The 12,916-nt window shown below is 32.8% G+C and overlaps 1 protein-coding gene across 1 annotated transcript in view; it reads left to right on the top strand.

Moving 5' to 3' along the window:
- The window catches only part of LOC106878736 (E3 ubiquitin-protein ligase KCMF1), a 53,601-nt gene that overhangs the window by 5,873 nt on the left and 34,812 nt on the right, over window positions 1–12,916 (top strand). The window contains exon 2 of the mRNA XM_089365998.1: window positions 5,640–5,868. Within this exon, the coding sequence (XP_089222124.1) occupies window positions 5,640–5,868 (229 nt within the window). The remainder of the gene's footprint in view (window positions 1–5,639; window positions 5,869–12,916) is intronic.

The raw sequence follows: 12,916 nt of genomic DNA, 5'->3' as shown, positions 1-12,916 counted from the left end.
TATTATGCTTAGTCCTTAATTCCATACTCTACATCCATCTGGAACCCTCCCTCATCCACATTTTTTTCTAAAATGAACCTGTAGAATTTCAAATTTAGCCTCAATCTGTCACTACCTTTATGAGGGTCTGCTATAGCCCTTCAAGGATTAAATAATACAGTGTTTAAAGAAATGGGATCTTCACCTGGATTATCAGATTTTCGTATGCAACAATCAGTTCATTAGCATTTTATGGCATCTATTTTAAGTGTTAGTTAAAAGCTTTCACACTGAATTAAAATTGGAGTTTCCTATTCTGTAAAGTTTACTACATAGAATTTTTGCAGGATGAAAGGAACAATTGAAATTAGACAGGTGTAAGACCAGATTTAAGATTTTCTAGAGTTAAAAAAATTTTTTTTAAATAAGCCTCCCAGTGTTTTAAAATTATCCAGTGGAAAGTATTGAAATATTTCTGTTTTGTGAAAACGCTACCTGATCTTGCAGCCTAAATTTTTGCTTTGTTTCTTAAGCTTCAAACTAGTTTTTACCAAAAGAACCTGCAAAACAAATTAAGACAGAACGAATATTAGATAACACTATAGGTGGTGTTTTTGGAAAATTCATCCCTATATGCTTCTACCATGCAGTAAAGTGTGTATATATATATATATTATATATATATATACACACACACATACACATTGTTTGGTTTAGAGGTCTCATTCTTTACTTCATGTTTGTTCATTTATACCCCAGCAGTGTTTTGCTGTTGATACCACCAAATCGAACATTATTATCAATAAGGCATTGAAATTGTGATGATTTTTTTGTCAATAACTGATGAGTGGTGAGCATGTATATGTCTTTTGTGTGTTTTTGGGGGGGTGGTTTCAGTATGTTCCTTCACTGCCATATTGTACTTTGTGTGTATAATATCTATCTATATTTATTTATATATATATATATATATATATATATAATAAATAGAGAGAGAGAGAGAGAGATTACACACAGGTGCAGGTATAGCTGTATGGTTAAGAAGTTTGCTTTGGCACTACATGTTTATGGTTTCAGTCCCACTGTGTCGGTGCTTTCTACTGGTTTTCTATATTATAGTCACAAGTTGGGCAATATGTTGTCATTGAAATTAGTTAACAGAGTGAAAAAGCTCATCCACACGTTCTGTTATCACACACACACACTCGCAGACTCTCGCGCACGCACAGATATTCACCTCCCTTTTCACTCTCCTGTCTTAGAAAGAACTTTTCCCCCACCACCTCCTCTTCCAGTCCTTTCACAATGTAACCTCGTGGGCATCGGTGCCATTTTCCTCTTCCTCCGTTTTTCCATTCTCCGAACTTTCTGTCTTTCCGACAAAGGGCTCCGCCCGAAACGTCATACTCTCTCTCCTTCCTTTCCCGAGCGTCCAATAACACTATCCGTATCACGTCCTCACTTTGTTGTTTTTTTGTTATTGTTTTTTGTGTTTTTTTTAACTATATATATATGCACACACACATGTATGTATGGGATGGGATATATATGTTTATGTCAGTGAATTCTTATTTCCCCTTATCTTCATGTGTATTGGTTGATTGTAAACAAAAGCATCAAATTATGCTGGTAGTGTTAATTGCTTGCAGTTTACCACAAAAAAATTCTTGGCATGTTCTGCAATCTTTATAAACAAAATACACATTCCAACAGTGTCACTGTGTCCGGTTCTCTAGGTAACCATGTCTGGGCTGGTGACTATTACTTTCTTTGGAAATAGATGAGGGTTGGTATCAGGAAAGGCACTCAACTGTAGAAAAATCCTGTCCCACTGTAGTCTTGTCTGGTTCATGCAAGCATGAAAAAGTACTCTCTTTGTCCAGTACTTATTGACCTTAATTTTATCAGATATTAAAAAATAATTGAATCTAGTTACGAAAACATTTACACACACACACACACACACATATATATATATTACATATGTAGACATATACATAGGTTTGGTAATGCAAACAGAAAAATATAAAACTCGGATGTGAGTATGTTTTTTTATTTGTAATTGGCAGACATTGGAGGCTAGCTACAGGGCCTAGAGTTTTGAGAGTGTTGGCAATGCATGCGACTCTCTGCCTTTGAGTCACCTTGTAACTTCTGCCAGTTATCGATAAAAAAAAATGTGTGTGTACGTCATCATCATCCTTTGACACCTGTTTTCCATGCTGGTATGGGTTGGACAGTTCAACCAGAGCTGTGTCAGGTTCTAGTCTGATTTGCTTTCTAAAATTCAGGGTTTGGTTTCGGCAGCTGGATGCCCTTCCTCATGCCAACTACTTTACTGTGTGTACTGGGTGCTTTTTACGTGGCATAGGCACAAGGCTCTTGCAAACCAATCCTCTTCATCAGGAGAAGAGGCATTAATGCTTCTGCTCTGGAGCATGGGTATTTGTACTGGGAAATGTATGCAGGCAATTCTCTGTGTTACATAAATGATGCATTCTTGAAAGTTTGGCTTATGGAATTTGATAATGTGAACCAATTTTTCCATCAAAGTTCCATGGTACCCTGAACTTTAGAAAGCCAATCATTGGAAATTTCAAAAACAGGATATGGAAAATGGATGGCTATTGGGTATATCATAAATTTTTTCCATAAAACCATTACTCATTGATGCATGAGCAGAAAAAGCAAGCCAGTCCCTAAATATACACAATTATTATCAATTTAATACAATGTTATTTCCCAGTGATTGAAGTTGAATAATATACTATAGATTTGTGAACTTTTTGAAGAAATTAGGAACAATTATCTTTTAATAATCAATTATAGAATTAAAGCCAATAAGTATTAAACAAAGAGAGAGCTTTTACATGGTTACTTGCTAGAAATAACAGCTAAATTCCCCCCTCATCACACTAGCTATCATAATCTTATAATGCCTAAATTATCAATATTCATAAAATATTGGCAGATTTAAAAGCATGATTGAAAAAATACTAATGACTAGGTATTTTCATTGCTGACATGCAATAATGTTGTTCAAACATAAATAATCCTTTGAGCTTATCCAAGCTTTCAATTTTTGTCGTTTTCTTGTCATAAAAGCATAGTACTTGAAGCATTAAGAATTAATAGTGTAATAGTTTTTAAAAAGTAGGATATGCTGTTAATAAAAGACAGGTTAGTCATAGTTGGTATGCTTTTAGTCATAGATCTGCTGAATTCAGTTAAACATTAATGTTAATAAAATATTTAGTAGTGTTCTTGACAAACTACCCTCCATATGTTACTAAGCTTATTTTTCTGCAGAATCTCTGAGGAAAGCAATAATTTGCTTAAATTTCAAAAACAATGAATTGGTTAATTTTATTTTTATTTTGTCATTAAAAGATATTGATAATTGTTTTTGTGAAACATGCTGAATTATAAGAGATTTATTCTGAAATATATCTACTTAAGAGTCGATTGCTTTAGAATGAAGAGAGTTTCTGGCTGAGTGCCAATCTATATTGCAGGCTTTATAGCTTCTTCATACATGATAAAATAGATGTGTTAACTTACTGCAAAATTTCATATGACAAATTATTGTGTTGGCAAGACGTTCCTTGTTTAAACTGCATTTATATTTGACATTAATAACCTGTTTTCCTTAAGTCGTAATTTAATAAATTATATTATACATCTCCATCTATGTATGGTACCTATGGCAAGTGGCTCGTACTATATATGTGTGTATGTATATATATATATATATATATATATATATATATATATATATAGTACGTCACAGCTACATGGTTTTGAATTGGGTTTGAATAGTCCCACTGTGTGATATCTTGGTCAAGTGTTTTCTACTATATCCCTGGACCAACCAATAACTTGTGAATGAATATGAAATCGTAGATAGCCTGTGTGTGTGAGTGTGGCACATTGACATCCTTTGTCAGCAATATGTGCCAAAGCTTTGCAGTTTCATCTAAAGGCCAGTGAAATAAAAATATTTTGCTCAAGAAACAAGGGTTGGTAGCAGATTGGGACAGCTGGCTGCAAAATGCTGCTCAATAAGTATCTAAACAATGCCTGCATAGAAAAAGCAGACTTAAAAGCAATGATGGCAGTCCATTAGTTACAACTTTCTTCTTTAAAACATTTATATGAAATTTACCGTCTTTTCAATTATTAGAATATTGTACATTGAAACAGTAAGGTCTTGTTAAAATCTTGTTTGAAGAGCTGGCAAAATAACACTAGAAAAGGTGACCCTGACCAACATTCCTCTAGTTTGGATATCAGTTAAATGCATGCATGACTCTGTGGGTACAAATTTCTATACATAACCATGCATCTCAAGTCCTATGTAGCACCTTGGGCAAATACTTTCTACTTTAGCCTTAGGATACCCAATGCTTACTAAGTGAAATAAGTGTATAATGTCATCATCATCATCAGTTAATATCTGCTTCCTATGTTGGCATGGGTTACATATATAGGCCTGGTGCAGCCATCTGGTTTGCGAGTCCTCAGTCAAATCGTCTAACCCATACTAGCATGGAAAGTGGACGTTAAATGATGATGATATATATATATACATATATATATATATATATATATATATATATATATATATAGACTGTTTAAGGAAAATGTTTGTATTCCCTGTAAATAGTATGTCTTGTAACTCTGTTCTTTCAAAGACTGGCGAAATAATAAATCCTTTGCTTGAAAAACAAGTTAGGGTTGGTGACAGGGCAGGCATCCAACCATAAAATGCTGCCTCGATTTAAGTCTTCATCCAGTACATGTTAGCCTGGAAAAACAAATATAAATTGAATGAACTTAGTAATCATTACATATTGGAATAGTTAAGAGAAATAACTTAGAATTCAACTGAATTCAACATAGCTTAGTGGCATTTCTTTCACTCTGTATTCTCAACTCAAATTCCACCAAAGTCAACTTTGCCTTTCATCCTTTCAGGGTCACTAAAATAAGGTACTGTTGAAAGTATTGAGTTTTATGTGATGAACTTATCCTCTCCCCCTTTACATTTATTGGCCTCATGTCAAAATTAGAATTATTTATCTCAAGTGCCACCAGATTCAACTTCCCCTTCCATCCTTTTGGGGTCTATAAAGTACCAACTGGGCAATGAGATTGATATGATCGACTTACCCCTTCTTCCTAAAATTACTGGTGCTATACCAAAATTTGAAACCACCATTATTGTTGTTAGTACAGATATATTTCCAAAGACCATTTCTATAGATTAACATGCACAAAATTCCTGAGATATATATTCTCTTAATTTCCTCCTGACCAATGAGAAATCTAATAGCAAAAACTTTTTCCTTGTTACAATATAAACATATTGCAAAATGTGAGGTTACCATCTCAATCACAATAAGTCATTTATGATGATATTCCCAATTATATTTTTATAATTCTATAAATTATGAATTACATTATTGATAACAAGTTTACTTATGACTTCTATGTATCTCTCATTTCTTTAGAAGCATGTATAGAGCTCAAGAAAAAAAAGAAAATTATTAAATTTTTAATAAAAAAAGCCTATCTTCAATTTACTTTGTATTTTGTTATGAATACTACAAATTTGCTCTTCGTTTTGTATTTCTATTCTATTTTTCTTATACTTGTAGGTGTGAGCTGTGATTCCTGTTTGAAGGGCAACTTTCGTGGGAAAAGATACAAATGTCTTGTCTGCTATGATTATGATCTCTGTGCAAATTGTTATGAGGCAGGTGCCACCACAACCAGACATACTACAGATCACCCAGTCCAATGTATACTTACTAAGGCTGATTTTGGTACTAATTCTTTTCTTTATATCTTTACCATTGTTTACATCCTTGGATATATATGCATAATGTAATCAGCTAAGCAAATATCAGATCAGTTTAGTATATAATTATCATGTATTCTTTTTCAATCTAAACTGGATTTATAATATCTTATGTTTTTGTATAATTACATTGATCAAATTATTCTGTGCAGAATAGGTAAAACAACAATGGTAGGTACAGTCATGACTGTGCTTAAGATGTTTGCTTTGTAACCAGATGGTTTCAGGTTCAGGCCTACTGCTCACTCCTTGTCTTCTACTATAGCTTCAAGTTGACCAATGACATGTGAACAAAATTTGGTACATGGAAAAATGTATGGAAGCCTGCAATTTGTATTTGTCATCAGCATGTCATTACATGGAATTGTTCAGCTCATGGTGACAATGATTATGTCTTATATCAACAAAAGGTTTGGCAATTAACATGAATTGAAGGAATAAATTACATTACTTGAAAATATGTAAGAGTTGATATCAGAACAGGCATTTGACCATAGACCGCTGATGCCACTGTGAAGAAAGTAGACATAAAATTAATGAAGCAGTAATATTATTCAGTAATATAGAATTCTCATGAATCTGGTGTAATGGCAACTTGTTATTGATGTTTTGTGTTTTTCTCTTCATAATCAAATTTTTTTTTAAATTCTAACAGTTTAAGGAAACAGGTTGTGAGAATTGCATATTTGTTTTTCCAACAATAATTTTTGTGTGCCAGTATCTCATACAAAGGAAAAGTACAAGTACACAACATATTTGAAGTCATATAAAAGTTGCCTAAAATGTCCTCGCATTTATCAGTTACCCTTTCCAATAACATTAGCTTCCTTAACTTTTCTTCAACCCATAACAATATTTTACACTCTTATTTAATCCATGTAGGATTCGCTGATGTCATGGTCCAAATGTTAGTTACCTATAGGAAATTGAACTAGTCTTCACTTTTTGTTTCAACAATTCTCAATTGTTTTATCTTTTTAAACTTATGAATCTTCTTTAAATTCTTACTGTTGTGTTGGTTCCTATTTTTGCTTCTGTTATAACAATTTCTGCTCCTCTGAACACACCAGTTATACTGTGATTCTCATTGACATATAGCTACTTATCTCTTTTTCTACTATTATTTGTTTTCATCAAAAATCTTTTACCAGACAATGTACCAGCTTTCCTTTATAAAATTACATAATTATGAAACTCCTGATTCTTTTTTCTCACTTTGAAAATAATAACTGTATTGTCTTCATTTGAATCTCCTATTGGCTAAGGATTTGATCTGCCCTCTTTCCCTGGAAAGCAATATCAAAAAGAAAAATCTGTCAAGTTTGTGGTTTGGATTGTTTATTTTAGAATTAAGGTGAACAATAAAGAATATTGGCTCCAGTGTTTTTATCACAATTTAGTTCCAAATTTAACTTTAATCATTTTGCTCACTTCTAAATTTGTTCATATTCTGTCTACTTGGCTTGTTAATAATAGAATTGTTTAAACAATTCTGCTGAGTAAGCATCTCTTTTATGGCCTGTGTTTGTAAGAGAACTTCAGCTCGGCATTGCAGGATACTGAAAGACTTAATTATCCAGTGTCCCAGCTGCTGGCAATAGGAGTTGTATTGTTACATAATATCTGCTTTTGCCTTGGTGGACTGGACCATTGAGTGCTAAGTGCTTTTGCAACGGCCACTCTGCATTAAATCATTTACTGGAAGCTGACTGCTAATTTTTTGGCTTGCATTAGAGAACTATATCAACTCTCAATAATCAAAGAACATGATTTAACCTAATCCAAAGTATCAGGCAGTAAATTAGTAGAGTTGTTAAACCATTATATGAAATGCTTTTCAGTATTTATTCCAGTTCTTTCCATTCTGAGTTCAAATCTACCAAGGTCTGCTTTGACTTTCATCATTTTGGGTCAATAAAGTGCCACTCTAGGACAATGGGCTGGTAGGATTTTTAAAGCATTGGTTGAGATGCTTTGTAGTATTTTGCCCTGGCTCTTTGTATTTTGAGTTCAAATCTCATCATGGCCTACTTGGTGATAGACTTAATCTGTTATCCAGTTTATCACCACCACTTGGTCCTTCGTATCTTTTGTGGAGTCCACTTGGTTGCAAACACTCAAATATGGGTCTCTGGTTTGAGGATACCTTCCCCATTCTTTCCCAGTCTCAGAGGCTCTCAAATGATACATGAGCCCTGCCCTTACCTCCTGAATAAGTGATAAAAAAAAAGTGACCATCTATCTCAGTATCATAAAATTTTTCAATTTAAGCTATATAATTCATAGGTTGTTGGATTGTTTACGATTCTGACCACAAAACTGTACCAATTATATTCAGAACCTGCCAAAGTGTCATTTTCCTTTTTGAGATTGTGAAAAATGCTTACATCTGAATGGAGGCTCTTGCAAAGAAAATCTCTATTTTGTATTTTCAGTCTCTTAGCTTAATTGGCTAACTTCCATTCCTGTAACATCATTCAGCTCCCTCTAAACTATGTAACAACACATTTTTTGAAAGTCATTTTGTCACCCACCCTGCTCTCTCTCTCAGAATGTAAAAAGATCCTAATACATAGATACATAAAGTGTGACCTCTTCAAAATCTTGACTAAGTTCCATATTTTGTGACCTATTTTTGTCAAGATTAATAAATCTTAGAAAATCTATTATTATTAAACTGACATTACAAATATTTCATTGTTCTTCAAATGAAAGCCTTTTTAATAGGTATTAATTTGACATTAATCCACCCACTTCCCTGTATTTATTTACAAAACATTAATCTTGCTTTTGACTTTCTTTTTTTCACCAGCCTCTGTTGTTGTATTTTACTTTTATCCCTTTTAATCCAGATAATGAAGCTAGAGATTTTCGGCACCTCAACAGCTACTAACAAATAAAAAAGAAAAACTGTTCTTGGTTTGTGATTTTCATAGTGGATTGTTTTTTTTTTTAAGCATCATGATTTCCAAAGTCCAACAATTTCCATATTTTATGGAAGTGTATTCATCATTTTTTAAAATAATCTCGTACATTATTTTGCTTGTATAATTTATAAACAATTAGGCACTGGTGTGTGGTAAGAAGTTTGCTTCTCAACCACTATGTGGTAACTTGGACAAGTGTCTTCTACTACAGCCTTGGGCCGACCAAAGCCTTGTGAGTGGATTTAGTAGACAGAAACTGAAAGCCTGTCGTGTGTGTGTCTGTTAGTCCCCCACCATCACTTGACAACTGGTGTGTTTACAGCCCTGTAACTTAGCAGTTCAGCAAAAAAGACTAATAGAATAAGTACTCTGCTTAAAAAACATAAATCCTGGGGTCAATTTGTTCGACTAAAAGCCTTTCAAGGTGGTGTCTCAGCATGGCTGCAATCAAATCGCGAACAAGTTTTTTAAAAAAATCAAAAAAATATGGTTCAGTGACTTCTCAGAATGCTTCTATCTTAAATGATATAATTAGTATCCATTTTCACATTGCATTATTCTGTGTTATTTCGTTGAACCTCTCTCAATTTTCTTGGAAATATTTTGTAGATGGGGCTTCAGGTTTCTGAGTCCCTCTTCCCCTCTTCTGTTTTTTATTTGCTTTTTAACCAAAAAAATACATTGTGTGTTTAGTTAATTGACTTAACTCCTTTTTAATTTATAAAAAATATGGTGAACCTTTCCACTGTTCAACTTTTGAGGACATGGGTTCTATGTTTTTATTAACTCAATATAGTTAAGATTCAATTTAAAAACTATGCTGTATTTACCATAGGTTTCATAATATGGTAGAATACAAATTAGACAAATTAACGATAAACTCTGTTCTAATTAAATGTTTGCAACATGTTTCTTCTTGTGCTTGTATAATTTGTAAACAATTAGTGTTTACTTGTATATTTCCAAATAGCGTTGACTTACATTTTTTCAATTATTTTCTAAATGTCTCTCATTTAAATTTCTTTGTCTTCTGTTTTTGTATAGTATAGACTTTTAAGTGGAAATTTGAATGCTCTGCTTTCACAAGTATTTATTAGTCTCAGTAATTTTAAATATTAGTAGGTATCAATGAATAAAAGGATTTATTTTAGACTGCATAAGTAATTGAAATCTTAGTTTGTTTTCCTTTCCATTCTATTGGCTTCATATTTTCTGTCCTAATTTCATTAAATCTAAATGTTCTTATCTTTCTTTTCTCTCTTCGTGTTTTGAACCTAACACTTTAACATCATAATTTACCATGTTCTAGTTTAATGTTTTGAATTAAAAAAAAAAAAGTTTAAAAAATGTCATTGTTATTATTGAGAGGACACTGGTAATGCTTAAAATAACAGTGGGCAGTTACACTGACTTTACCCCTCTGCTCTTCAATGTTCTGATATTATCAGAATCTACTTTGCTTTTTGTCCCTCTAAATTGCTGAAACAAATACCAATAACATGTTGGATTTGTTGGTTTATTTTGCAATTTATTAACCATAACATCACTGGATACAAAATTCTACAAGACCACTGATTATATTTCTGATAATGAGATTGATGAGGGGGTGTCTAACTCAGATGACTTCATTTAAGGAGCACTGTTGTTTTGCCAATGTTTACATCCTTTACTGTATCAAAAGAAATCATATATGATATATATATAGAAATATATATGTATGTGTGTGTGTATGTATCCTTTAAATTCGTTTGCAGGAGACATTTTTGAATATGCATATATTATCATGCCGGCTGCAGCCTAATGATACCAACTGGCAACAGCAGTTTTTTGGGGGGTTATGCCAATATAATATAAGACAAATATAATAATGATAATAATCCATGGCTGGGATTTATAAATGTTTTAATGCATCACAATGCATTAAAATATTTATAAATTTCATCCATGGATTATTTGTGGCCGTTGCCAGTGCCACCTGACTGGCTCTCGTGCTGGTGGCATGCAGTAGGCACCAACCATGCCGAGGTCGTTGACATTGCCGCCTGACTGGCTCCTCATACCAGTGGCACGTAAAAAGCACCATCCAAATGCAGTTGATACCAGCCCACACTCTTTTCTAAGAAAAGTACTATTCCCCCTAGTTCTTTGTATGTGTGCTGAAAGGACTGAGGGAAATGCATTGTAAACAAAGACATGGGTACATAGGAGATGACATTGGTCTTACACAGCACACACACACAATGGACTTCTTACAGTTTCACTTGAAAGGCATTGGTCAGCTTGAGACAATAATAGGTGCCTGTCCATGGTGCTACACAGTGTAATCCAGCTTGAATCATGTGGTTATAAAACAAACTTCTTATCCACAGCAATGTGTGTATCCATTTCATGAAGGTTTACTTTTCCTCAAATAATTCATTGATGGTTAAAGCAAATGCTGGAATGATAGTACATCGTGTGTGTGTGTGAGTATATATATATATTGGGTTATCCCATAAATAGTGTGGTTTTTTAATACTTTTTTTTTTTTTCAAAATTAAGATAAATTTATTTTTCAATCTAAAATATACTCTCCTCCATTTTCTACAATGCTCCTCCATCTATCTGGTAGACTTGCAAGGCCCCTCTTCCAGAATTCACTTGCCCGTGACGAAAAATACTCCTCCAGTACTGTTCTGACCTCATCTACAAAATTCATATTTTTTCTGTCCAAATGATTTTGAAGACTGCAGAATAAATGATGATCAGATGGAGTAATATCCTGCAAATATGGTGGGTGGGGCATTGTTTCCCATTCAAACTGTCATCCTTACTGTATGTGGCCAAGCTTTATCGTAATTGATACCTAAAATGATCATTTTTCTTCAATCACTGACTTGAGCTGCTCAAGCTGCTTGGAGTAGATCTCCTTTCTTACCATTTGGTTTAGCTTTAAAAGTTCAAAATGGACTAAACCCTTCATAACCCACCAAACAGATAACAACACCTTACATGGGTGAAAACCTTCTTTAGCCTGGAATGCCAATGTTACTCCTTTGTTTGACATGCTTGACATTTTCATAGAGAACTCATTTCTCATCACCAGTCAATATTCGGTCCAAAAAAAGTTCATTTGTGAGATGTGACAGCAAAGAAGAGCGCACATTCACTCTCTGCACATGGAAAGTTTGTGAGGAACCCATTGACCCAATTTGCTGACTTTTCTGAAGGCACGCAGGTATCAATGAATGGTTGAATGATCAAATCCAATCTTCTCTGCTAGTTCCTCAACAGTTATGATGGGATTTTGTTCCACCAAGGTTTGCAGGACATCCTTGTTGAGCTCTACAGATCTTCCAGGACGAGGCTCATCTAGGCTGTAGTTTCCGGCTCAAAATTTCTGGAACCACCATTGACACTGGCTTACACTTGTCTGATCCTCATATACTGCATTAATATTCCTCGCACTTCCCATTGTGTTGTTGCCTTTAATGAACTTATAAAGAAAAATATGCCACATATGCTCCTTTGTCATTTCCATTAGAGCTTTGAAAAAATAACTGTTAAAATCGAACTGCACTCTTCAAAACTTGCACTAAGAATAAATACAAGGTAAAATTACTACCTGCTTTTATAACAAGTTGATGCAGGTAGTTTATCCTCTCCCCCTTCAACTTTTATTCCCTGCAGTTGAGAAAACCGCATTATTTAAGGGATGACATATATATATATATATATATATTCTTGTATATATATATATATATATATATATATATATATGTATATATATGTATATATGTATATATATATATATATATATATATGTATATATATATATATATATGTATATATGTATATATATATATATATATATATATATATATATGTATATATATATATGTGTATATATATATATATATATATGTATATATATATATGTATATATATATATGTATATATATATGTATATATATATATGTATATATATATATGTATATATATATGTATATATATATATGTATATATATATATGTATATATATATGTATATATATATATATATATGTATATATATATATGTATATATATATGTATATATATATATATATATGTATATATATATATGTATATATATATGTATATATATATATATATATATATGTGTATAT

This window comes from Octopus bimaculoides, chromosome 18, assembly GCF_046866305.1.
Source record: "Octopus bimaculoides isolate indiv1 chromosome 18, ASM4686630v1, whole genome shotgun sequence".
Taxonomy (NCBI): domain Eukaryota; kingdom Metazoa; phylum Mollusca; class Cephalopoda; order Octopoda; family Octopodidae; genus Octopus; species Octopus bimaculoides.
The sequence above is the reverse complement of the archived record's forward strand: the minus strand, read 5'-3'. Positions and strand labels throughout refer to the sequence as shown.